General features: G+C 49.8%; 1 protein-coding gene and 1 long non-coding RNA gene across 2 annotated transcripts; one reads left to right on the top strand and one right to left on the bottom strand.

The window, feature by feature from the left end:
- Nucleotides 1-1,306: 1,306 nt before the first annotated feature.
- LOC135818859 (uncharacterized) lies at nucleotides 1,307-20,348 on the bottom strand. The gene is made up of 5 exons (XR_010553790.1): nucleotides 20,199-20,348; nucleotides 13,094-13,261; nucleotides 3,879-4,052; nucleotides 3,536-3,703; nucleotides 1,307-1,480 (listed from the first exon to the last, which is right to left on the bottom strand). It is a non-coding gene; the product is annotated as an uncharacterized LOC135818859 (long non-coding RNA).
- Nucleotides 20,349-22,794: 2,446 nt separating this feature from the next.
- On the top strand, nucleotides 22,795-23,172 carry LOC135820077 (uncharacterized). Its single transcript, XM_065333382.1, has one exon. It carries the CDS (start codon nucleotides 22,795-22,797, stop codon nucleotides 23,170-23,172), a length of 378 nt encoding a protein of 125 aa, XP_065189454.1.
- Nucleotides 23,173-26,114: the final 2,942 nt, after the last annotated feature.

Here is a 26,114-nt window from a genome sequence, read left to right as displayed (position 1 = left end):
ATGCCTTAAAGCCGAAAACCCAACACAACGGGGAACGAGAGGTCGGCCCAAGGGACCAAATTTTGACCAAGGGGCCAAAATTTGTGACCAGTGTTAAACACGCTGCTTTTTGCTCGGCATCCCTTCCTCCATGGGTTCCACTTTGCTCATCTTCACTATAAAAAGCAGTGTGGATACAGCACCCCCCCCCCCCCCCCTATTCACCATACACATTACTGCTTGTTATCTCTATGCTCGGTGCACTGCTTACACATGCACACGCCCATGACTTCGGATAACTTCGACGTGATAGACAAGGTTCCCCTCGAAACGTACATGCTTTGTTTATGAAAATCGGCGAAGGAACACCAGAGATATACTCTTTTTAGTGTCACTGTATAGTCAACGAGCGAAATCGCTCGTTGAGCGCACAAAGGGTTAATTATAATGCTTTTTGAATTCTCATGTTATGATTCTTTTTATTATTTCCTTCTCTCGTAATATATTATTCCTTCTTGGTAAGAACCAGAGGTTTTTTCCTCTGGGGATAATGGAGAATTTCCTGTGATTTAAACGAATTCAAATAAAAGAAACCGCCAGCCCAGTACACAACCCGGCTTATCAAAATGGTGGAAAGCCTCATCAAGAGGATGCTTTGGCGGGCGATATTCTTTATGAAAGGGCAAGGCGACGAGGCTTAACTTAACAGACGCGTCGCCTATGACACCCCTCGGAATTTCCCACCTTGCTCCCCCTTATGGTCTGGCTGCCCGTTTTGGATCCATCAGTTGCCTGATGATCGTAGAGATACGTGAAACTCGGAGTTGTGACAAAGCTTCCAAACTCTCTCTTGTGTACAAGGCTCTGCCCTACATGGGCATTGAGCACTCTTCAGACAGTGAAGCACACCACTTGACTACGTCAAGGGCTCCCTATTGGTAGAGCAATCTCGCTTTACTGTTCGTGTCGGAGGATGGAGGCGCCAAAACGGGTGGATTTGAACTACTCCATGAAGAACATCCCCCTTCCGTCGCCAGCCCAGTACACAACCAGGCTTATCGAGATGGTGGAAAGCCTCATCAAGCGGATGCGTTGGCGGGCGATATTCTTTATGAAAGGGCAAGGCGACGAGGCTGAACAGACGCGTCGCCTATGACACCCCTCGGAATTTCCCACCTTGCTCCCCCTTATGTTCTGGCTGCCCGTTTTGGATCCATCAGTTGCCTGATGATCGTAGAGATACGTGAAACTCGGAGTTGTGACAAAGCTTCCAAACTCTCTCTTGTGTAAAAGAAAGATAGAAAGAAAGAAACAAACAAACCTTTGCAAGTCTGACCATTATCGGTCCAGGTGCCATTCGCACTACAGGTGATGGTTCTGTTACCATGGAGTTCATACGTCGAGTTACAGATGATAATTGCCATGGTTCCAAATGTTGGCGTGATGTGCCCAACCAAAACTGAGCCACTCTGCACTGTTGGCGTACCTTTGCACCGCACAGCTGAAACAGAGCAGACATTCAAGTTCCTTTTACGAGTAATTGCAAAGATTTCTACACAAGCAAACCCACTGTTTTCGGCACTTTTTCGGCCGGTTGATTTTAGAAAATGCCCACTGGACATGCTACGAACAAAATACCATCAAGACAACACTGCCTCACATTGGAAGGGTTTGGGGGACTGGACGGATTAGGCATGTTAGCATCCCTGAAGGCCAGAGGAAATACCTCTCTGACAATACAAATATTTAAAAATGTCTGTTGATAATAGCCGATTTGCAGCACTGGTTGCATCCCAAGCCCCCACCCCGACCCCACCCCTTTTTCCGAGGTACGTCCAGAAGTAGGTAGAAGTACACGACAGGTACATATAAGAACAACTCTTCTGACGCCGAGGACATCTCCACTATGTTCGTTTTTGATCTTTCTTCAGAATTTAATAATGTTGTTGACCTTAAACCCCTCTAGTCCATGGTTCCGAAATACAGCCCCTGCGCCCGCCCCTCTGCGAGGTATAATCAGTGATTTCTACTTCACCACTACTGCATCAGTCCGTGCGCGTTACCAACGTGATTAGGGATAACATGCGTGAACTGTGGTGTGTTGGATCATGGAGCTGGCATTATTTTGTCATAAGGCACTTGACTTTACAGCTCCTCTTGAGCTAAAAGTATGAAAAGATGAAAGCTAAGGTATTTCAGTCAGTTCATATGAACTTATCCACAGGCAGTGCACAGCGATTCAGTGCACAGCAACTCAGCTTCTTTCGCAAGGCTGCCATGGCTCTCAATTCTGAATGCCGTGCAGTAGTGTACAGCCTGTGTTTGGCCGATTTTGGAATATGGTATGCTGCTAGCACCCTCCGTACTAGCAAAGGTCACGGCCATTCAGCTTAGCGCACTCCTTGCCATCGATAATGGCTGCCACCTGCCCGGCCTGGACATCTGTCGTAATGTTGCTGACCTCGCCTATCTCTTCAAGATCCACTATTTGACTGGCCCTGCCATGGTCACCGCCCTCATATCCACGACAGCTCCAACCCGGGCCCGCACGCTAGCCTGCGTTTGCACAATTGCGAGCCACCACCCGTCCAAGGTGACCAAGACTGTCCCACCTCAGTATCGGAACGATGACCTTCGGTCCTTCCCTCACTGCATGATGGACACCGTCTCCTAGCCTTTATTCACCCTTTCAGAAGGCGATGCAGACCTTCAAGAAAAGGGTCTACGTCCACCTGCGGCATTCTGACTGGGATTGGACAACCGACCGCCTTTAGCCTCTTCAGGGAGTAAGCCAAATTATTGCCAATCCTGAGTGGCCAAATCCCACTTCTGCCTCTAATACAAACTTCACTTGACCCTTTTCTTTCACTCCCATGATCTGTTAGATCAATCATATTGCTAACTTCTGCTGTATTCCAAGAGAACAGTGCATAACCTTAAAGTTGCTGGAGCAGCATGGCCTAGCAATGCGAGTATTCCGCCCTCAGACACGAGGGCCAGCACCTCCAGACGCAGCATGAAACCGTCATGAAACTAGCGCTGATTATTCAATACAATGATAATGCAAGCTACGTACGGAATAAGGAAGAAAATATAAACCAGCTGTTAACTGAACACGTCTTCTACCACTGAGAGCATGTCCCATAATTTCATTTTGTTTTTTTGAAAACCAATTCTGTTTGGAACAAACTAATTAGGTGGTGCTCCATTGAGGAATCGTTTTCCGGCCATGATATTTTCCCCATCCTGCACACCTATCGTTCCTTCCACCCCTCCCAATCCTATATCCATCCGTCATCTGGGTTTATGAAAGAGCAGCGATGACCTTCTTGTAGCACAGCATTCGATAATATTCAATATCGCCTAGATAGTTGTCACTCTGCGCCATCAACGACGCAGAAGATATTCGACATGAGAAAAGCTATATGATCGAATATTCTCCTTTTCTATTGATTTGATATGGATCACATCCTCAATCTTCTGTGCGGTATTTGTCGAAAATGCATTCAGAATGCTGAGTGTCCATGGCATGCAGCAGAAGGGGCGGAATTCTTACGTTGGCAGTGTGGAACAGATTTCCAATTTGAAGGTGACACACAAGATATTGTGGGGCTGCCCTGTCGTACGAATCCTTCCTTGCAACCGACATAAAACACTTCACCGGTTGACGCGTTCAAGCCGGACACATTGCTATTAGGTATAATTGGTTCGTGACACGGATCACCTGAAATTGCGAAAACAGAAAAAACGTCGTTTAAACAGTCGACATCATCATACATTCTCCAAATCTTGATGAACAACGACAATGAAAAGTCTACAAATGACACGATAATTGCAAAACGTTCCCCTCCCTAAAGAATTTTTGATGATTATTTTCTGGTACAAAAAAATGTTCTAACCGTTGCACGTTGCCTTCGTGTTCCACACGCCATCCGCCCGACACGTAGCATTTGAAGAACCGGCTAATGAATATCCAGTACTGCATGTCACGGTCGCTCGTTCATTGGCGATGCCGTCAGGTGGCTGAAGAAATCCATTGTTAATAATTGTCGAGGAAGAGTTGCAAACAATTTCTGAAAAGAAGTAACAAAAGTGTACGTCATGCTACGAAAAGCTCATAGTTGCACATAGTCCATTTACAGCCAAATACCTGGACAATTTTTTTTAAATTTGATAACCGCATTCAATAAGGCTGCGTTCGTTTTTAGATAAGATCATCGGCCCCGAGTTTGGCTTCACATCCTGGAGCACTGCAGAATGGTTGCATCCCTGCCGCTCCTCTGCAAGCTAACGTACCTGCCCCGAAAAATCACCTTAAGGCCATTCTACCAGGCCCAGCCGAGTCTGAGCCGACCTACGCCCTCCGTGCAGACCATCGACCAGGCTGGCTACTAAGATCGCTCAGCAACACCAGAACCAGCTAAAATCAACACTCCAGGCACGCACCCAAAGCATCCTCCGCAATGGGTTCCGCGATTGCGCCATCCCAAAGTGGAACAGCCTGCTGGGACTTGTCTTCCGATCTGCACCGCACCCACAACAGCTGCAGTCCTTCAAAGAAAGATGCCGTAAGTACCTGCTGCGCCTTGACTGGCAGAGAGCAGCTGACGCTCTTTGACTTCCTCAGCTTAAGTTCTGATTGACCTCCATTTCACTATCCAACATATCTTTTGTCTTTACCCCTCTGCAGTGGATGTGTGGGCGCTAATAGTGGGCGCTGCACTTCCGTATACATGTCTTGTTCTTGTCTTGTTCTTCTCTCTCTCTCTCTCTCTCTCTCTCTCTCTCTCTCTCTCTCTCTCTCTCTTTTATGTCCTTCTCTATTTTCTTGGCGCGCTTTGTCTGTGCAGACGCCGACACCACCAAGGTCGGTTGAGTAGCAGGGCCCCGCCACCACTTTCCGCATTCATTCGGGAGCATAGTGGACTTAGTAAAAAAAATGGTAGAGTAAAGTAGAGTCACTCTACCAATAGAGGTAGACGGTAGAATTGAGTGCACGGGCGCTTTTCTACCGGATTTAGTAGTTTTGCACAATATGTACGTGAACTTCAACCAACTTCTAAGGGCTTCTACCAACTTTTTCCTGGTGGAGCCGGTAGAGGAAAGTAGAATTTACGCTTTTTAAAAGTAGAAACAAACGCACACCTCTACCGAAATAAATAGTTTCTACTATAACCTGTGATGCCAACGCGAATCCCGCGAATTATTATTATTATTATTATAACCTGTAAATCAAAAACGAAACTAAACAAAGCTGAATCGACATATATAATTATGTATACTTTATTCATGAAATGTAAAACGGTAATTTTGTTACTAAAAGCCATGTGGTGCACGCAATGGGAACATGCAGCAGCCATGGTGGTAGGGGCCAGGCGCTCCGTTGACCAACTGATCTCGACATCGTTACGCTCTGGACGTACCAGATAATTGGACGTATGAGGGAAAGAGAAGAAAGAACAGGAGCAGTGGGAGGGGAAGGAGAGGGAAGTGGGTAGATTGAGAGGTGAATCGTTTTATTGCAGACCGTTTTACATTGCATGAATAACGTAGACACAAATATCCATTCAGCTTGTCTTATTGATAGCGGTTATCAAATTATTGTCTCCTCGCCGTTATATTTTAAAATATTTATTGATATTTCTCTAGGGCAGTTCCCAGAGACCTATGGTCTCCTTACGGGGTACCCTAGCCTGTAACAGTTCCCTGTTAGCGCTAACCTTATCTGCCCTCTAGCTCTGTATCTTGCACCTTTCCCTATCCTGTCAGCACTCGCGTTATCACCTTAGGGCACGAGGTGCCCTATATCAGTTGTGTTGCCTTGAGCAAGCATTGTCTTTTCCAAGAATACCTTCAAACGGTTACACTGGTAGCAGAGGATGGTTTCCATGGTGTTCTTGGAGCTCGCCATTGTCGTGGAGATCCTTGTTCTTTCTGTGTTGCTATTCAGGTTGGCCAGCGAGGTCCGTGAAGCCAGTCGCCAAGTCAGCGCCCGTCTGAGCAACCGACAACAACCGCTCCCTGTGCCGCCCGCTCATTGGTCCGGGAAGCTTCGGCACGCTAAGGAGCCGCCGATCTTCGATGGCAAGCCCTCGCAGTTCAAGGAGTGGGCTTTCTCCATTGAGCTGGCGATTCGGTCACTGGGAATCACCGACTCATCGGTGATGGTGGATTACGCAGCGGGCTTCCTGAGCGGCAACGCCAAGCTATGGTTCATCGCATCGTTGGATACGGGTGTGGAGTTCTCGACGTGGCCAGCGCTGCGTGAAGCCCTCGCCAAGGTGTACGGTCCGTTGCATCATCAAGAGCGGTTGCGACTGGATCTCTTCGCTGTCAGGCAGCACTCAAGGTTCGAGAGCTATGTCACCGAGTTCTCACGCCTAAGCCTACAAGTGCCTGAGATCGACGAGCTGACCCGTGGACTGCTGTTCGTAAATGGACTGCACCCATCTTGTCAAGACCCGGGTGCTGCGAGAGCACCCCACTGATCAGAGCCAAGCGATCAGGTCAGCGCAAACGGCGGACCAACAGCCGAACCCGATTCAGCACCGAAGTCAGCCCGTACGACCCCAAAGGCTAACACCGGAGGAGAGGCGTCACCTGAGTCGGCAGGGTGGATGCTTCGCTTGTCGGAAGCCAGGTCACCTAGCTCGGGATTGTCCCAGCAATCAACACCCAAACGCTGGTCGCCAGTGAAGAATGGCGTGCGCTCGCTGGCGACCAAGCGGAAAGCACCCAAGGGTTACCCGGTTGACATACGCAACCGTTACAGCGCACTAGAGCTGGAAGAACCGACGCTGCAAGCTGATTCGGAAGATGTTGCCGAACAGGAATCCCATGTCAGCAACGTTGATCTCGCAGTACAGGACACGGAGCTTCCTTTGGAGCATGACCTTCTCCGTGTTGAGGGCAGGATGAAAGGCCGCCGGGCAATTATGCTTATTGACTCGGGATCGACGCACGACTTCATATCGGAAGCTTTCGTGCAAAGAAACGGCCTTGTTACGGAGAGCAAGGACGAAACACTGAAGGTAACCCTGGCTGATGGCTCATCGACATCATCGGGACTGCAGAGGACCGGTCCGGTAAAGGTTATCGAGAAAGACTTCAGCGAAAATAGTGATACGGAGCATCAGGAGTCGCCGCCAATTGAGAGCATGCTCATATCTGGTTCCCAGGCTCGCCGCGAGTTGAGGAAAGGCGCGCAGGGAATCCTGGCGTGGATCAACGCTACTGACGACGAGGAGGAGGACAGCATGATACTCGGACATCTTTCCAGACGACCTGCCGACTGAGCTTCCGCCAGAGAGGGATGTCGACCATGAGATTGTGACTGAGGAGGGTGCCGTTCCTCCATCACGGGCTGCCTACCGTCTCCCCGAACCCGAGATGGACGAATTGCAAGCCCAGCTCACGGAACTCCTCCGCAAGGGCTTCATCGAACCCAGCAAGTCACCATACGGTGCCCCAGTCTTTTGCCTTAAAAAGTCTGATGGCTCATTGCGCATGGTTTGTGATTGGCGGAATTTGAACAGGATCACCATCAAAAACAAAGCTTGCCTCCCAAACATTGATGACCTGTTTGATACCATTCAAGGTAGCTCATACTTCAGTAAGCTGGATGTACGCTCGGGATACAATCAGCTTAGGATCCGTCAGGAAGATGTACCTAAGACGGCTATCAATACTCCCTTCGGTCATTTCCAGTTCCCGGTCATGGGCTTTGGATTAACTAACGCCCCTGCCACGTTTCAGTCACTGATGAACAGTATTCTCCAACCGTACTTACGGTGGTTTGTGGTAGTGTTTCTGGATGATATTCTTATCTTCAGCAAATCCTGGCAAGATCATCTTGAACATATCCAGACAGTTCTTGAGACGCTCCGGAAAAATAGGCTATTCTGTAAGCAGTCGAAATGTGAGTTTGGTGTCAAGGATGTTCTGTTTCAAGGGCATCCCGTCGACGGTGAATGTATCGCTCCAGATCCAAAGAAGCTTAAAGCAGTGAGGGAATGGCAGCCACCGACGACAGTTACGGAGGTGAGGCAGTTCCTTGGTTTTGCGAACTACTTTAGAAGATTTATTGAGCACTACTCTACTATATCGCGGCCATTAGTGGAGATCACTGGCAAACATGCCAGGTTCGAATGGAGTGGCCCCCGTCAGCATGCATTCGAATCCCTGAGACAGGCCTTGTTTCGTGCACCGCTGTTGAAACTAGCAAACGTGCAGAAGCCTTTCAGAGTTGCAACAGACGCAAGTGATTTTGCAATAGCAGGCGTCCTTCTCCAACAGGGGGAAAGCGATAGTGCTTGGCATCCTGTGGCATATGCCAGTCGTAAGCTGTCACAAGCGGAGCGAAATTACACTGCTTCAGAACGCGAAACCCTGGCGGTGGTGTTTGCACTGCGATCCTGGAGAATTTATCTATTCCAGCATTTTGAAGTGTTCAGTGACAGCATGGCCGTAGTCTACTTTAGCACAAAAGCCAATCTCACTAAGCGGGAAGCTAGATGGGTTGAATTTCTTGCAGACTATGACTTCACAGTTAATCACAAACCCGGCAAGGAACATATGGCTGATGCGTTATCCCGCCGCCCTGATCTGCGCGGGTCAGCAATTGGCAATGTAGTTGAGGAAAAGGATTGCCCATCCATCCTACCAGCACCCCATTTGAATACGATTGAGTTTGCTTTGGAACTGAGTGATAGTGTTGCTGAGATGATTTCGGAAGCATATCAGAATGACGAGCAGCTTTCCCCAATAATTCAGCGGCTGCGCGCCGATTCCTCTGATATTCTACACGAGCGGTACTATTGGGATGAAGAGTCCAGGTACCTATACCTCCGTGCAGCCCCAAACAATCGCTTGTGTGTACCCAAGTGTGCAGTAAGGCTTCAGCTCCTGCAGGAGTACCACGACTGTGTTACGGCAGGCCATCAGGGACGGGATCGTACATATTTCCGGCTTCGTCAATTCTTCTATTGGCCCATGATGGGCCTTGACGTGAAGAAATTTGTTAACTCTTGCGGCATATGTCAGCGCACTAAGGGTGGGTTGCCTCGATCCGGTTTGCTGCAATCGCCCCCAGTACCAGACACCCCCTGGAGAGATATTTCCATGGACTTTATCGTTGGCTTACCCCAGACCCCTCAGGGCTTTGATGCAATTTATACATTTGTTGACCGGCTTACAAAATATGTCCATTTAGTCCCCACGACTTCCAAAATTGACGCTAAGGGTTCTGCTGATTTGTATCTCCAGAATGTGTTTAGATTACACGGTTTGAGTTCCACTATTGCTTGTGATCGGGATCCAAGATGTACTTCTGAATTTTTCCTGGAATTGTTTCATCATTTAGGTACCACCTTGTCGTTTAGTACTGCCAATCGATGGGCAGACTGAGAGAATGAATAGAGTAATTGAGGATGTGCTTAGAACGTTTGTTAACCACAAACAAGATAATTGGGACAAGCTTCTGCCTCTTTGCGAATTTGCAATTAATAGTTCATATCAGTCTTCCACTTCTAGCACGCCGTTTTATCTAAATTATGGACTTAATCCCAAGTCCCCACCAGATTTCCTGGCACGGAGGGGAGGAGGGAGTGCCCCAGGCTGGATCCAGGATCGGGCGGATGCCGTCAAGTTGGCAAAGGACGCCATGATTGCCGCTCAGGCTAGACAAGCTCAGTATGCAGACAGGGGAAGGGTGCCCAGCAACCTGAAGGTTGGCGACATGGTGCTGGTGTACAAAGATTTCCTAACAACCGCAGAAGCCCGGGATCAGCCCTCACAGAAGCTACGCCCTAAGTGGTTCGGGCCCTACCCAATCATCAAGAAGATCGGACCCAACGCCTATCAGCTGGATCTACCCAGCGCTCTTCGGTGCAACCCTGTCTTCAATGTCACTGCTCTGCGCCGGTATGAGCAGAATACTATTCCCGGCAGGCGGCAGCCACCCCCACCACCGTTCATTCACTTGCACGGTCAGACCAGATACATGGTGGAGAAGATTCTTGACGATCGCCAGCGAAGGCATCAGACTCAGTACCTTGTCAAGTGGCAAGGGTCCCCAGACGACGAAGCCACCTGGGAGCCAGAAGGGAACTTGCTGGACGAGGCCGGTAGGCCGATAGTTGCTCTAAGGCGTTACAGGGCGTCCAGGGCATGTTAGTGACACTATGGTTACCGCGAAATGTTACTCGCTCAAATTCAATTGCACGTGTACCTTGAGAATTCCCACTTGATCCTTGTTGTGTTAAGCCATCCATTCCCCTCCTGTTTTAGATTTTCCCCATTTCCGCTATCTTTACTCGCCTGACTGTCCTTGGTTAACTTGCACGGTGCTTCAATTAGATGAGCGTTGTTGGGTTACACAAGCTAGGCATGGGTTGACACGATTTCATTTGATTATTCCCTTTCCACATATTCCTCGACTTCCTGGAGGCACCTGTGCCACGCTTATTAGTGAGGGATGGTGTAACAGTTCCCTGTTAGCGCTAACCTTATCTGCCCTCAAGCTCTGTATCTTGCACCTTTCCCTATCCTGTCAGCCCTCGCGTTATCACCTTAGGGCACAAAGTGCCCTATATCAGTTGTGTTGCCTTGAGCAAGCATTGTCTTTTCCAAGAATACCTTCAAACGGTTACATAGCCAATCTAGGTTTGCGATACGAACTTGACTTGGTGAAGCAGCAAGGCGGACCGATGCCGATACTGTGTTCCAGCGGTCAGAGGCTAAAAAAGGAAGAGAGGAGTAACCAAATCGAGAGGCGGCTCATAGCAGTATAAGTTCAAAAGAGTCTTGGGACATTGTGCAGATGGAGCTATGTGCCTTAGAATTGCACGAAGGCAGAAAAGGCTGTATAGAAATGCACTGCCAGAAAAATGAACGCAACTGAATTTAAGAAGACTCTTTTTATGGAGAAACGGATTGTTATGAATGTCAGGTTGTTTCGAGATAGACTACACTGAACATCTGCGGTGGGCGGAAAGCCAATTACAGTATGTAATGAACGGCGACAGATGCAGGTGAGAGAACCATATTCATGTTGTCGCAGACTGTGTACATAAGCATGGGTTGCATATTCCAGTGTAGTTTGGAATAAGAAATTTAAACAGAAATGTGGGCTTGGCTGCCATTGGGTCAACATGGTGAGGCAGCGCCGGAATACATAATTATTCCCGTAGCTATGCAGAAGACGTTACTTCAGTAACGTCTGGCGCTAGCCAGGGTCCACACAGCTTTAATTTGGTATTTGTGTGTGTGTGTTTGTTTGTTTGTGTCAAGCCTGGCGCTATGCCGTATCTGTCCCGTACCGTAACGTACCATAAAACACAGCTGGCCACATACAGCTGGTCGCAATATTCAAATAGGGCTTTCAAACGCATGATCATAACGTGAAGCAACTTGGAAGAATGGGTGTGAATGCGAAGTGTATTGGGGAATGCATGTAGGGCGATAGTGCGGGTTTATATCCCAGGATATGCCTTAAAAAATAGGAGAATCGAGGATATGCCTTAAAAAAAATAGGAGAATTGAAAAATTTATAACATCCCTATGCTTTGTTTGCCGTCATCAAGGTGGTAGACGGTGTCGTATTACCCTCGATCGTACCTGTCCCGTACCTATCCCGTACCGTACCGTACCATCAAAGACGGCTGGCCACAATGCATATTCAAATAGGGCTTTTAAATGCAAGATCATAACGTGAAGCAACTTGGAAGAATTAGTATGTATGCGAAGTGTATCGGGGGATGCATGCAGGGCGCGCGATAGTGCGGGTTCGAATATCAGGTTATGTCTTAAAAAAAGGAATTTGTTTAAGAATTTATAACATCCCTATGCTTTTTTTGTCTAGGTCATCAAGGCAAAAAAAGCATAGCGTAGGGCCCTGAGCTTCCAAGCTCTCGTTTCGATTTTCGAAATCTGAACAAGACTTTGATAGTTCGCTGCTGAGATGACGACTACACCATAGCTTCGTGGTAGAACATCGCTGAACATAACCTCGGGTCCCTGGCTCGGGATCTGGTGGTGACTGTCAAATGTTTCTTCAGACGTTTCCTGTTTGCAACTCCCTCAAACCCTCAAACTAACGAACATTCCCATTCAAGTTTCACAAGCGATGCGTGCCAGTGTCAAGTGTGGAAGTGTACCCGAAGCCTAGCTGGTCAGTGAGGGCACTGCGTGGTGTTGCATCATGTAAGCAGCTCAGAAGATCTCTGCTCCCTTGTTTCCTACCCAAGTGGGTAAATTTCTAAATCTGGCGGAATGAAGGTAAGTTCATGTCCGCTCGCATATCGCTCTCTAATTTGTAAAACATTCCGGTAAAGAGCGCTCTTTATCCCTCACCACCCTGATCTTTGCGTTTGCGAAAGGCACCTAAGAGTTGCATGGTGAGGTCTACGTAGCGGGCTTGTACATCAGCCCATGGTGCATAGTCGATGATACAACTACGAGTTGAATCAGGTTACGACGTCCATTTTCTCTCTCCAGGACTCATCAGACAATCATGGACATCTGGGAAAGGTGCCTGAACAGCGTAAATTTCTGCAAAACATGCGCGGTGCGTTTAACACCAGTTTTGTATACATAAAATCATGCATCATAACCTGAGAATCCCTCTCTCCTAGACAAAGACATAGACAAAGTGGCATGCAATATTCCATTCCTAACCACTAATATGGAAACAACAAAGACATAGACAAAGTGGCATGCAATATTCCATTCCTAACCACTAATATGGAAACAACAAACACATAGACAAAGTGGCATGCAATATTCCATTCCTAACCACTAATATAGAAATAGCATTCAAATTGTGTGGCTTTACAAGATAGCCACAAACGAGAGTGACGGAAACAATCACTGCGCAAACGCCAGCAAAAACGCACCGACATACACAAAGAGTGATGGAAGCCGAACCATGGAGGTGGCCAAGAGCAGCTAAACCGACCAAGGGTGTCAGCATCATCGCTCTTCATGTGCGCCATACAGAAAATACGGAATTAGAACAAATGATGTACAGGAGAAGTCCAGAGGGTTGTAAAGCTCCAAAGGGCTGGGACTCAATGCCCACACAAGTCTTACCAAATGGAATGAATAAAGTACTCACTTTCACAGGTCGTGATTCGCTTTGAAATTGATGATGAAACACAAGTGTAATGCGGCGAGGTGTAAAGTCGATATCCGGATTTGCAAGAAAGTCTGCGAACCATAGAGTTATCATTGGGTTGAGAGTATCCATTCTCCAGAGTTGAGCGATCACATGTCCCAGAATAGGCTACCAGCACAATACAGTGAAATTTAAAAAAAGTAGTAAATCCTCAGGAAAAATCAAAGAATCAAGGGCAATGTACGGAAGAGAGGTGAAAGAAACTGCGCAAGGAAGAAGACCTAAATGAACAGCGACAAATTCGTGACCCATAAAAATGGAACGAAATAGGGAAAACAGTTTCCTCTGAGACAAAAAATGCGATAATACTCATAAAAAGGACACACTTCAGGCTCATTACAAACATCTTGAGGTACAAGGTACAAGTTTGAGATCTAACAAACGTGAAGTTATTTTATTTGTTTCAATTTTTTTATACGATATGAAGTTGATTGTTCCAACTAGGAACACACGCTTCTTGCCGAACTTGACACTTGACTGACTCACGACTGCCATCCGGAGCACACGAGGAGCACGTCGCACCTTCCACTCGGCAAACCTGCAAGAAAGCACCACTCCCTGCTCAATACACAGTGTTTCGGGGAATTCACCCCTCATCAGTTGAGCTTGAGTAGGCTGAGGAAGATTGTGCCTGAAAAGCACCACTTATATACTGCTCTCCAGGCCAAACCATCACCAGGGATACAAACTTACAGAGACACTTTGTTTCCAGCGCGACAAACACCTCGTGAAGCTCCAGGTAGCAGCGTGAGTCAGAGTCGCTCATGGAGTTGTGCTAAACAGACGTTGAGAGCCAGTATAGCTATTCGCAACGCTGTCACCTCCAACAACTAGTCGCACGGCCGCGTGAGGGACAACAATACGAACTTAGAAGTTGCGACTTCGGCGATAATAGTCATGAAGTTGATTGTTCCAACTAGGAACACACGCTTCTTGCCGAACTTGACACTTGACTGACTCACGACTGCCATCCGGAGCACACGAGGAGCACGTCGCACCTTCCACTCGGCAAACCTGCAAGAAAGCACCATTCCCTGCTCAATACTGTAAGTTTGTATCCCTGGTGATGGTTTGGCCTGGAGAGCAGTATATAAGTGGTGCTTTTCAGGCACAATCTTCCTCAGCCTACTCAAGCTCAACTGATGAGGGGTGAATTCCCCGAAACACTGTGTATTGAGCAGGGAGTGGTGCTTTCTTGCAGGTTTGCCGAGTGGAAGGTGCGACGTGCTCCTCGTGTGCTCCGGATGGCAGTCGTGAGTCAGTCAAGTGTCAAGTTCGGCAAGAAGCGTGTGTTCCTAGTCGGAACAATCAACTTCATGACTATTATCGCCGAAGTCGCAACTTCTAAGTTTTTATACGATAGTCCACTATATTCCCGAATGTGTGCGAGAAGTGGTGGCGGGGCCAGGCTGCTCTGCTGACCTCAAAGGTCTCGGCGTCTACGCAGACAAAGCACCAGCAGGCAAGGTGTCCTCGCAGTCATTTACGTACAGGAGGAATAACGTAGGTACAAGGATGCCACCTTGTGGTACCCCTGTTTAGATAATTTATGGTGCAGGGAGGACTCTTGGTCGCCCACAACAGCCTGCAGGTGCCGGTTGTGCAAGTAGCTTTCCAGCCATCCGAGAACCGGGCCGTCTGGACCGTACACGGAAGCCTCGTGCAGCAGGCCAGTATGGCTGACTTTATCAAAGGCGCCTGCTATATCTGTCGCCAAAACACGGGCGGCTCCTCCAAGGTCGGTTCGATGTCTGCCTTTACAGTCATGCACAAACACTCAAGGACACAGGTTGAGGTTTGGAAGAATACAAGTAGACACAGGTGTGAAGAAGACAGGTAAATAACCAACAACCAGGTCAAGCCAAGCATGCACTGTAGGCGACTAGTCCAAGATGGCGCATGCTGGTTGTGATGTGATAATTATACATGTAAAATACATGACGTAATAGTCACGTGATAAGACATGAGCATCATATCACATCACACCCCTTCTGAGAAAAAACAGTGGTCTAGCATGGTTTACCTCAGCATCTAACTGAAAAGAATCAAATGCAGTGTACGAGAACGAGTGGGGACTGCGCACGTAGCAGAGAACAGAGCACTACCACAGCTAATCATAATTATGACTTAGTGCAGAGAACAGAGCACTAACACAATTAATCATATGACTTAGTGGAATGCGAGGCAATGTCCAGGCGGTTAAGTGCAGTGCGAGGGCGTTGGCTGCAGCGGAGCGGTTGCGGATCAGGAGGGGCAACGTTACGAGCAGGATTGCTAGCAGGCGGCGTGCAGGTTGAGGCTGGAGGGATAACAGCAGCAGTTATGGGTCGAATTAAGCCACAGTTGCGCCAGTAGGGGCGGCCACTGGGTACCTTGACGAGGTAGTCACGACTGCGACCGACGGCAACGATGACACCAATGGTGTGCCACAGCTTGGACCGTGGATCCTGGAGATCAACACGACAGCCAATGCGTAGCGGAGGGAGGAGATGAGTAGAGTCATCGTAGTGGGCTGCAACGGCGGCAGACTGCTTGGCTGCGGCAGAGTCAGCAGAGTCAGACTCAGCTTGCCATTCAGGGGCGAGGCTGGTGTGGTGAGCGATGACAAACGACGTAAGTGGCTGCCCATGCAACGCTTGGGCAGGGCTCCGGCCGTGGCCGCGTGGAGCATTGCGCCACTCCAGCAAGCCACATTGGAAGAGGTCGATTTCGAGTTTGCCATTGACAGTCGTCTTGGCGATCAGGAGCTTCATAGCTTAAACAGCCGACTCGGCATGTCCGTTGGATTGCGGAACGGGTGGCGAAGACATGATGTGGTCAACTTGCCAACAGGTACAAAAATCGGCAAATCGGCGAGAAGACCTGTGGGCCGCCATCTTTGGTGAGACCTTTAGGAACTCCCATCCTTGACGTGAGAAGAGGTCAGCAGTAACGGACTTGAATGGGAGAGGGAGCGACGATCTTCAGTAACACGGAGGGGCTCCTTGCATTGGGATGGGCCACGCAACCGGCACATCTCACAACTGCGGACTGTGTTAGAGATGTCGTTAGAGATGTTCGGCCAGAACACAATTTGGCGGGCACGACGTTGAGCACGGGTGAGACCTTGGTGTTCTGAATGCAGGTCCTGGAGGACACGAGAACGGATGGCACGAAGACCGACCACGCGTTGGCCCTTAAGGAGGAGGTGTTCACGGGCTGTCAAGCACGGCTTGACAGCAGGGTCGGCATTAGCCGAATTTGTCGAGAAACCATGACGAACGGCGTGCACGAGTGCTTGATAATCAGGGTCAGCTCTCGCAGCTTCGAGTAGCTCGCTGAAGCGGAGATCGACGCTACGGCGTCATCATCTTGCCGTAGGCACGTAGGCACGCATGAACAGCGGGCGAACTGAGAGCTGGATTCTCTCCAAATTCATCACTGTGAGGCGTGTCAACTGGAAGCCGAGAGAGAGCGTCGGAAAAAGCATTGTCGGTGCCTTTGCGCCATTTGGCAACAAACTGGATCGGGCGCAGCTTCAGCGTCAAACGTTGCAATCAGGGGTTCTCGAGCCTCTGTCATTTTCACTGACGTGCCCAGTTCCGTCTGCCTCATTCTCTGGAACGACGGGATTGCCAGACCACCCAACCGGGTGGGCAGTCTCAGCATGCGTAAGTCCTCCTCGGTGAAGGCACCATGACCTGTCAGTGCTGGGAGAAACTCGAAAGCGATGATATTGTCTAAGCTCTTCACGTACTCATCCGGGATGGGCACAGTGCGGAAAAGGTACACCCACCTACCCCGTAAACCATGGGTTAGTGCTGCGTAGGCAGCATGTGGTTCCGTCTTGGCAAACCGAGACAGCTTCCGCAACTCGCGCAACCAACCATCCACCCTCTTCCTCACGAGACCAGCCACCGCCTCAGGCTCACCAACAAATGACCTTAGATACTTGGCTGCGTCGGTCACTATGTGGATCCCGGTACCAGCAAACACTTCGGACGCCTCCTCAGCTAAGTCTGGCTTGACGAGCAGAGTTGTCTTGTCTAGGTTGGTATGGTAGTATGGTACCCATAGAGGCACCCACGCTCCTTTATGGTAGTCCACCAATCCCGCACCACACACAATCTCCCTGCGCCACTGGAGTCGTCCGCATACCAAATTTGGTTGACGTCTGTGTGTTCCCGTTGCAGGTGGTTGACGAGGGGGAGCGTCCCGAGTGCATAGAACGCCATAGATAGCGGATCTCCCTGAGTCGTGCCTTCGTGTGAAGCTATCTCCCCGCCACCAGAGACGAACAGGCGTGCACTGGACTGATAACAGTTCTGAAGTGTGGCGGACAGGACAGGGCACAATCGCTGGACATTGTGTAGCGCAGCCTGTCTATTGATGCTGTTGAAGGCGTTACTCGCGTCTACCAGCAGAACCGCATCAGTGACAGGTTGCTCATAAATTTGCCGCATCGCGTGGACAGCTGCCTAGATTCCACCAGGAAGCCCAGCGCACTTCTGTATGTATCCACACGCTGATTCCACATCCTGCGAGGCGATGCGCAGAATCGCCTTGGCCACAATGCTTCTTAGAACCTCGCCCACGCCGATCGAGCGGACACCGGGCTGTTTATCCAAGGCAATCAAACGGCACGCTAGGAATGGAACCAGTCCCTCCGCGGGCAGAAGACCAGTCGCCAATATGCGGGAAAGACCAGCGATGGCCTGACACATGCCTGTTGAGGCTCCACCAAAGGCAGAGCACATACGCCTCCAACAGGCTGCGTCCAGCCCAGAGGGGCCAGCTGAACCCTCCGACTGCAATGCCACGGATTTCAGCAGCTCAGCGGTGAGGCCTTCAAAGCGAATGCTGTTCACAGCCGGAGCATCACCGGGCAACATTGCCTCCGGACCCGCTGGCTGCGCCTTCGGATGCTTGCCAAGCAGTGCGTCCTTCACCTGGGCCGATGAGCCGTCCCTGAGAGTTATGGTGTCATCAATGTTCAGTACACCGCCCGACTTCCCCGGCTGGTCCGGGTCCAAACAGCGCAAGCCACTATGCACACGACCCTGGCACATGAGGTCAGAGAACCGACGCGCCTCGTCTTCTTCACCTTGCCTTCGACCACCCCTGTGCGGACGGAACAAGGAGTCTTGTAAGCAGTCACCTTCACTCATCAGAGCATTCAGGTCTCCGGCACGCCACAATGCTATTCGCCTCTGTAGATACTCAGCGTTCTCCTTGGCCTTGTTAATATGACGTGTAGACTGCAGCAGTAGGCATGGCAGTACAGAAAAACGGTAAAGGGCCACTTTGTCCGTTCCTCCAGAATCAATGAAGCGCCACAGCTCCACGATGAGAAGGTTCACAAAAGCCTTGCAAGTGGAGCCAGTCGGAATCTTGAAGAACAGTTTCCTCCAGTGGACAATCTTGTCATACGCAAGTCTTATTGAGGCGGGAGTCGTTGGAGGGTCGCCCTGGCGCAGACTCCGCCGCTGCTCTATCTCTGCAGGAGGCTGTGCCTGGTTCGCAGCCGGCAGCATCCCTTGGCCCCCGCAGACTGAAGAGGAAAGAGCAGATTCCACTCCCTCCTGACCAGTATTCATTGTATCAGATGAGTCCCCGGGGTCCATCAGATTCACAGGAGGTGCTGTAGGTAAAAGGATGGTATATCCTCACCTGCTGACGACGATGTCGGCGCTGCTGCTGATGACAAGTGCCTGGCGCGAGGTCTTAGTGTCTCGGAATTATCACTTGTTGGGTATGTTCTTCTCAACCAGGCTGGAGGCTGATTATGCCAATTAGCGCTCTGGTCAGCACCTACGGTAACACCCGATCGAGCCACATTCTTCCCGACGACCTTTGACCCAGGAGCCACACCCTGCACCGCGATATGCGACCCCACGGTCATAGGCGTGATTTGCTCGCTATTCCGACAGATTGGTGGTTCGTTGCGGCCGGGATAACAATCCACACACGGCTTTCCGGAGCTCTTGCACGAGCATCTTGCACATTTGCCTGTTATCTGACACTGGCAGCAGGGCATTGTCACCAATGGAGTTGTCACAGGGAATCGCGAGGTCAGCAGGACATGAAGACGCGAAGACCGACAGCAACGTTGAGACGGGCAGGCCCGTAGCCGGCAAAACAGATGAGAACAGCCTCGCACCCAAAGGTGGGGTTTCCCGCATGGAGCGCACGGCGGCCTGCTACTGTGTAGGGTCTCGCCAGTGAGGAAGCGTTCCAAGTCTCACACGTTCCAAACCTCCGCCCTTGATCAAACCGAAGGATAAAACTACAGAATAGTCAGGCCCAACAATCAGGCAGCCAGGGAAAGCAGTCAGCAACAGAGCAAGCCTCCTCCTCAGCCTAGGGCAGCTGAAATCCAAACAAGTCACCACGAGCGCATACAGATAGAAATCGTCTACAGTGCTTGATTCGGGAGAATCGTGATAGGGTCTGTTCTACTTACCTAACACCGCTTATGGAGCTGCATCTGCGCTTTGATCTTGGAGTCTACCTGAGTCTTAAGCCCGATTCATACTTCATGTCGCGTACGGGAAACGCGTCGCGTCGAGAAAAAGTTGATCTGAGCTCATTTATTTCGCGTACGGGAAACCCATCGCGCGACGGTCGTGCGATGGGTTTCCCGTACGCGAGATGAAGTATGAATCGGGCTTAACGCGAAACGCAATTTTATTGTTTTCATTACATGAATTTCATGAATGCGTTAGACACCACAAGTATTCCGGAAAACGTTGTTATCAGAACATCTGCTCCATACCATTAAAGTGCAAAAATAAGGCACAAGAGCATGATCATTACAAGTGTGGCACTTATATACAGAAGCCTTGCTTGGTAGTTTAACATGTTTTTCGATTTTGACAACATGTTACAAGGCGAGGACGCGTAGTGCTCCTGACTACAACCATAACCCGGTCGAACCTGGGTTTTCCCAATACGGTTCAAATGGTCGCAAGACCGGGACTCTGCCAACGGGTTATGGTTGTAGTCAGGAGCACTACGCGACCTCGCCTTGTAACATGCTGTCAAAATCGAAAAGTGTGGTACTTACCAGTGCAGTTTGGTAGAGGAGTTGTCGTATTTTTACTTAGGCAGGAAACCGTCTCCGGCCCAATTAGTACGAAGCCATCGAAACAAGCAGCCTTGAAGGCTGGAGCCCTTTCCATCAAAATCCCATTGAGGAGAACTGGTGTTGAGCATATGTTGGCTGGCACATACAAAACAGTATAAGGCGTGAAGGAGTGACTAGAATTGTGCTGGACACGCTATATCGTAGGTGTTTGTACTTCGAGAAGTAGGGAGCTAGCCGTTCACAAACTAAGAGTGCACGAGGGAGGGACTATTGTGACAGTGCTAAGCCAATTGGAGCTTGGAACCGATATGGTTTGCAGAAACTGGCTACAATGTATGGAATATTATAGAGTAGGGCGCAGTGTTGTGCAGTTTACCCCTCAATACAACGAGAGAGCTTGGAAGCTCAGGGCCCTACGCTATGCTTTTTTCCCTTGATGACCTAGACAAAAAAAAGCATAGGGATGGTATAAATTCTTTAAAAAATTCCTTTTTTTAAAGACATAACCTGGGATTCGAACCGGCACTATCGCGCGCCCTGCATGCATCCCCCGATACATTTCGCATACATACTAATTCTTCCAAGTTGCTTCACGTTTTGATCTTGCATTTGAAAGCCCTATTTGAATATGCATTGTGGCCAGCCGTCTTTGATGGTACAGTACAGTACGGGACAGGTACGGGACAGGTACGATCGAGGGTAATACGATACCGTCTACCACCTTGATGACGGCTAAAAAGCATAGGGATGTTATATATTTTTCAATTCTCCTATTTTTTCAGGCATATCCTGGGATTCGAACCCGTTCCTGCCCCACTTTGCCATACTTCGACCAGACAAAGCGACAACAAAGACCCGGATCGTGTTTGACGCATCGGCGAAGTATGAGGGTACATCTCTCAACGACACGATGCTTCCAGGGCCGAAGCTACAGCGGCAACTTCCTAGCGTTCTGACCCGTTTTCGCCAGAATCCAGTAGCCATCGTTTGTGACATCGCAGAAATGTATCTGCGCATCGGACTGCGTCCTGAGGGCCGGAAGTATCCCCGATTTCTATGGCATGACCTGGATGACACGGCGGCTCCGCGAGTATGTGAATTTCAACGACTGGTTTTCGGATCTAACGCATCGCCATTCTTGGCGCAGTTTGTATCCAAGCACGCTAGAGCCCATCAGCAAGCAGTACCCGTTGGCAGCCGAAACTACGCTTGCGGCAACGTATATGGACGACTCCATGGATTCTGCGATGGATGGCGTCGAAGACTTAATGCTGTACGAGCAGCTGCCGGAATGCTGGCAGGGAGCAGACATGCACGCCCAAAAATGGCTCTCGAACTCCAAAGTAGTTATGGAGAAAGTGTCCAAGGAGGATCGAGCAAGCCAGATCGACCTCGACTCCCCGCAGCTGCCAAGCGTCAAGACACTTTGACTACTGTGGTCGGCCACGACCGACATCTTTGCGTGCAAGCCAACAGCACCAAGCCAGCAGCGCATCACCAAGCGCTCATTCTTGAGTGCGACAGCTAGTGTCTTCGACCCGCTGGGGTTCGGTTCCCCGTTCATCATGAAGTCACACATGTTGGTGCAGGACATGTGGCTACAAGGCATGGACTTGGATGAGCCGCTCCCTGATGAGCTCAATCAACGCGTAACCGGATGGTATACTGATCTAGCAGCTCTCTCCCATCTCAGCATCCAGCGCTGTCTGCAAGAAGTTAATGCAGGCAACCCCGTCAGTAAGCAGATCCACGTGTTCGCTGACGCGTCTGAAGGCGCCTGCGGCGCTGTGAGCTATCTGCGCTGCACGTATGAAGACGGCCATGTGTTGACCGCAATCATCGCAAGTAGATCCCGTGTCGTCACTGTTTCAATTCCCAGGCTAGAGGTGTAAGCTGCTGTAATTGGCATGGAACTAGCAGTTTGGGAATCCGGCATCCTCGGTCTACCGGTCCACGACAATGTCATCTGGACAGACAGCCTTAACGTCCTGTACTGGGTTCGGAACCATGCGCGGAACTTCAAGCCATTCGTTGCAACGCGCGTAGGTGAGATTCAGCAACGCACTATTCCCAGCCAATGGTGCCATGTGCCGACGAATGAGAATCCAGCAGATGTTTTGTCCCGTGGTTCGTCAGCTGGTGCTCTCATCGATGATGCGCTCTGGTGGTTGGGTCCCGACTTCCTCCGCAAAGACGAGGATGAGTGGCCGACAATGCGTCTCAGTGAGCCAAGATCTACTACTCACCTGGAGCAGAAGAACAACGCAAAGTCTGTCCAAGCACCGGTTGCCTTGGTAGCAGTCACAGCTCCTGACGCCGAGCTACCCTGGTTACTCGACCCGATACGATTCTCAATCGTCTTCTCCGACAGCGCGCTTGGGTGACGCGCTTCGTGCAGAATTGCCGAGTGCCAACTGAGCGGCGACACACTGGTCCGCTATCCGTAGACGAGCTCGAGAGCAGAAAAAACAGTATCATTGCTGGTGCGCAGGAACAGGCGCTGGCAGAGGAATATCGTCTTGTGAAAGAAGGCAAGTCCATTCCCACCACGAGCAAACTCGTTAAGCTGCGACCTATGTTGAATGATGATCAACTGCTATGCGTTGACAGTCGACTGCGAAACGCGGAGATACTCGAGCAGCCAGCCAGATGCCCTGTCATCCTGCCACGCGGGCACTGGGTCACTCAGCTAATTGTGAAGGAAGCCCATGAGCAGAGCCATCATGCTGGCGGAGTAAGTCACACGTTGGCTCTCTTGTCGCAGACGTATTGGCTGTTTGCTGGACAAGAGGAGATCAAAGCGTGGAAAAAGAAGTGTACCCATTGCCAACGACAATCAGCAAAGCCAGGAATGCAGATCGTGGCACTGCTACCGACCGTCCGTGTGCCTCTGCCCATGCGAGCGTTCTCCCGAGTAGCAGTGGACTACGCTGGACCCTTCACCACCAAGTAAGGTCGCGGAAAGCCGCGTGCGAAGAGGTACTTGTTCTTATTTACGTGTATGCAGTCTTGCGCGGTGCACTTTGAGATGGCCGTTAGTCTTGACGTGGATGAATTCATAAACACCTTCATGCGGATGACGAGTAGGCGTGGTGTTTCACTACAGGTTGTGTCCAACAATGGCACCAACTTCATAGGTGCTGCCAATGAACTGCGGAGATTAGTGGGCGCGATGAATGAAGGCGTGGACTGACGATTAGCGGACAACGGAGTTCGGTGGTCCTTCAGTCCCCCCGCTGCCCCTCACTTCGGTGGCGTCCATGAGGCGCTCGTCATGTCAGCAAAGCGCGCCATCTATGCGATCCTGTCGGGCGCGGAAGTCAATGACGAAGAACTCATGACCGCAGTGACTGGCGCAGAGGCACTACTGAATTCAAGGCCACTGACGTACCAGTCGGCCGACGCGAGAGATCTGCCGCCACTGACGCCCAACCATTTCCTGTATGGACACCAAGGCGAGCCATTTGTTTCCAGAGGAACGGACACCGTGGAGCAAGGCCATCGACAGCGCTGGCGGGTCATCCAGAGTCTGGTGTTGCAGGTGTGGAAGCGCTGGATGACCGAAATGCTCCCCCTGCTTCACCCACGAGCAAAATGGCGCGGGCCGCAGCCCGATCTCAGTATCGATGATGTTGTGCTGATCCTCGACGCTGCTGCACCACGAGGCCAATGGAGGCTCGGCCGGGTAGAGCAGCTGTTCCCTGGAGTCGATTGGTGGGTCAGAGTGGTGCGAGTGAAGGTCGGTGACACTAAGTTAGTCTTTACTTGTCCGCCCCATCGCACAGCTGTGCAAGATTGCCGCAGATTGACTCTGTGTGTGAGCGGCACATTTTTGTTCTTATCGCTCTCTCCACTGCTTTCTGTTTGGTTTATTTCTTTATCGTTTAATTTTTTGTGTACTTGATTAAATCTGGTTTAATCAAGGTAGGGGAGGATGTTCAGAAGGTCTTCCGATGAGACACACTGATTGTGACGTCGTGATGCATTCCATATATCGCATGTTACATACTAAGAAGTTTACTACTCGCTGTGCCTTGCACGCCGCGACACACTTGGACTATGCATGATTTTTCCGTGTGATGCGTTGTATGCACCACGTGGCTGCTGTTATTTGAATTTATTCCCGTAGCTATGCAGAAGACGTTACATGTACTTCAGTAACGTCTGGCGCTAGCCAGGGTCCACACAGCTTTAATTCCCGTAGCTATGCAGAAGACGTTACTTCAGTAACGTCTGGCGCTAGCCAGGGTCCACACAGCTTTAATTTGGTGTTTGTTTGTTTGTTTGTTTGTTTGTTTGTTTGTTTGTTTGTGTCACGCCTGGCGCTATCCTGTATCTGTCCCGTACCGTACCGTACCAACAAAGACAGCTGGCCACAATATTTTTGTTTGTTTGTGCCATCGGCATGCCTGGCGCTATCCCGTACCTGTCCCGTACCATCAAGTGTACGGTACCATCAAGAGAATGAGTATATATGCGAAGTGTATCGGGGAATGCATTCAGTGCAGTAACATTTTGTGTGGATTTATGTGCGAGGCCGAGATCCCACTAGCAGGCTGGCTGGGTCGCCTGTCGAACAGCCCGGGAATCGCATGTAGGCCGATAGCATAATAATTATAACGTGTATACAGTCATGTAGATGTATAGCAGGGAGTCATATTATGTAAACGACTCCCTGCTGTATGGGGAGATTTTCTGGAAAGAAATATGAAGTAGGGAGACGAGTAAATGCAATTAGAATGGATGTTAGTTGCCGTCAGTATAATAAGAAGAAGAAGACGAACGCCCGTGATCGGCAGAGTCAGCGCCGGTCCCAGGAAACGGCAGGACAGACATCCCGTCGACTCCAGAACGCCCGTGATCGGCAGAGTCAGCGCCGGTCCCATAGCTATGCAGAAGACGTTACTTCAGTAACTCATTGAAACGTTTTTGCAATACAATGATGTAGCTAATCAAAGGAAAAAACTTTTCCATCAGTTCTAACAACATGCACGATGAGCTAGGCAACAAAGCATAGCGCAGGGCCCTGAGCTTCCAAGCTCTCTCGTTTGGTATTTGTTTGTTTGTGTGTTTGTTTGTTTGTTTGTTTGTGTCACGCCTGGCGCTATCCCGTATCTGACGGCAAAAAATCATAGGGATGTTATAATTTTTTCAATTCTCCTATTTTTTTCAGGCATATCCTGGGATTCGAACCCGCACTATCGCCCTACATGCATTCCCCCATACACTTCGCATTCATACCCATTCTTCCAAGTTGCTTCACGTTATGATCTTGCGTTTGAAAGCCCTATTTGAATATTGCGGGCAGCTGTATGTGGCCAGCTATATCCCTACCGTACCGTACCAGCAAAGACGGCTGGCCGCAATGCATATTCAAATAGGGCTTTCAAAAGCAAGATCATAATGTGAAGCAACTTGGAAGAATTAGTATGTATGCGAAGTGTATCGGGGGACGCATGCAGGGCGCGATAGAGCGGGTTCGAATCCCAGGTTATGTCTTAAAAAAAGAATTTTTCAAAGACCGGGTGATGCATGCAGGGCGCGATAGTGCGGGTTTGAATCCGAGGTTATGTCTTAAAAAAAAAGGAATTTTTTAAAGACCGGGGGATGCATGCAGGGCGCGATAGTGCGGGTTCGAATCCCAGGTTATGTCAAAAAAGGATTTTTTCAAAGACCGGGGGATGCATGCAGCTCGCGATAGTGCGGGTTCAAATCCCAGGTTATGTTTTTACAAAAAAGGATTTTTTAAAGAATTTATTCCCGTAGCTATGCAGAAGACGTTACTTCAGTAACGTCTGGCGCTAGCCAGGGTCCACACAGCTTTAATTTGGTGTTTGTTTGTGTGTTTGTTTGTGTCACGCCTGGCGCTATCCGTATCTGACGGCAAAAAAGCAT

The sequence above is a fragment of the Sycon ciliatum genome, chromosome 6, assembly GCF_964019385.1.
Source record: "Sycon ciliatum chromosome 6, ocSycCili1.1, whole genome shotgun sequence".
Lineage (NCBI taxonomy): Eukaryota > Metazoa > Porifera > Calcarea > Leucosolenida > Sycettidae > Sycon > Sycon ciliatum.
Note: the sequence above shows the minus strand (reverse complement) of the source record. Positions and strands in the feature narration are given on the sequence as shown.

Excerpts from the sequence above, each read along its gene's own strand:
- LOC135820077 (XM_065333382.1), top strand. The coding sequence starts at position 22,795 with ATGTTGAATGATGATCAACTGCTATGCGTTGACAGTCGACTGCGAAAC.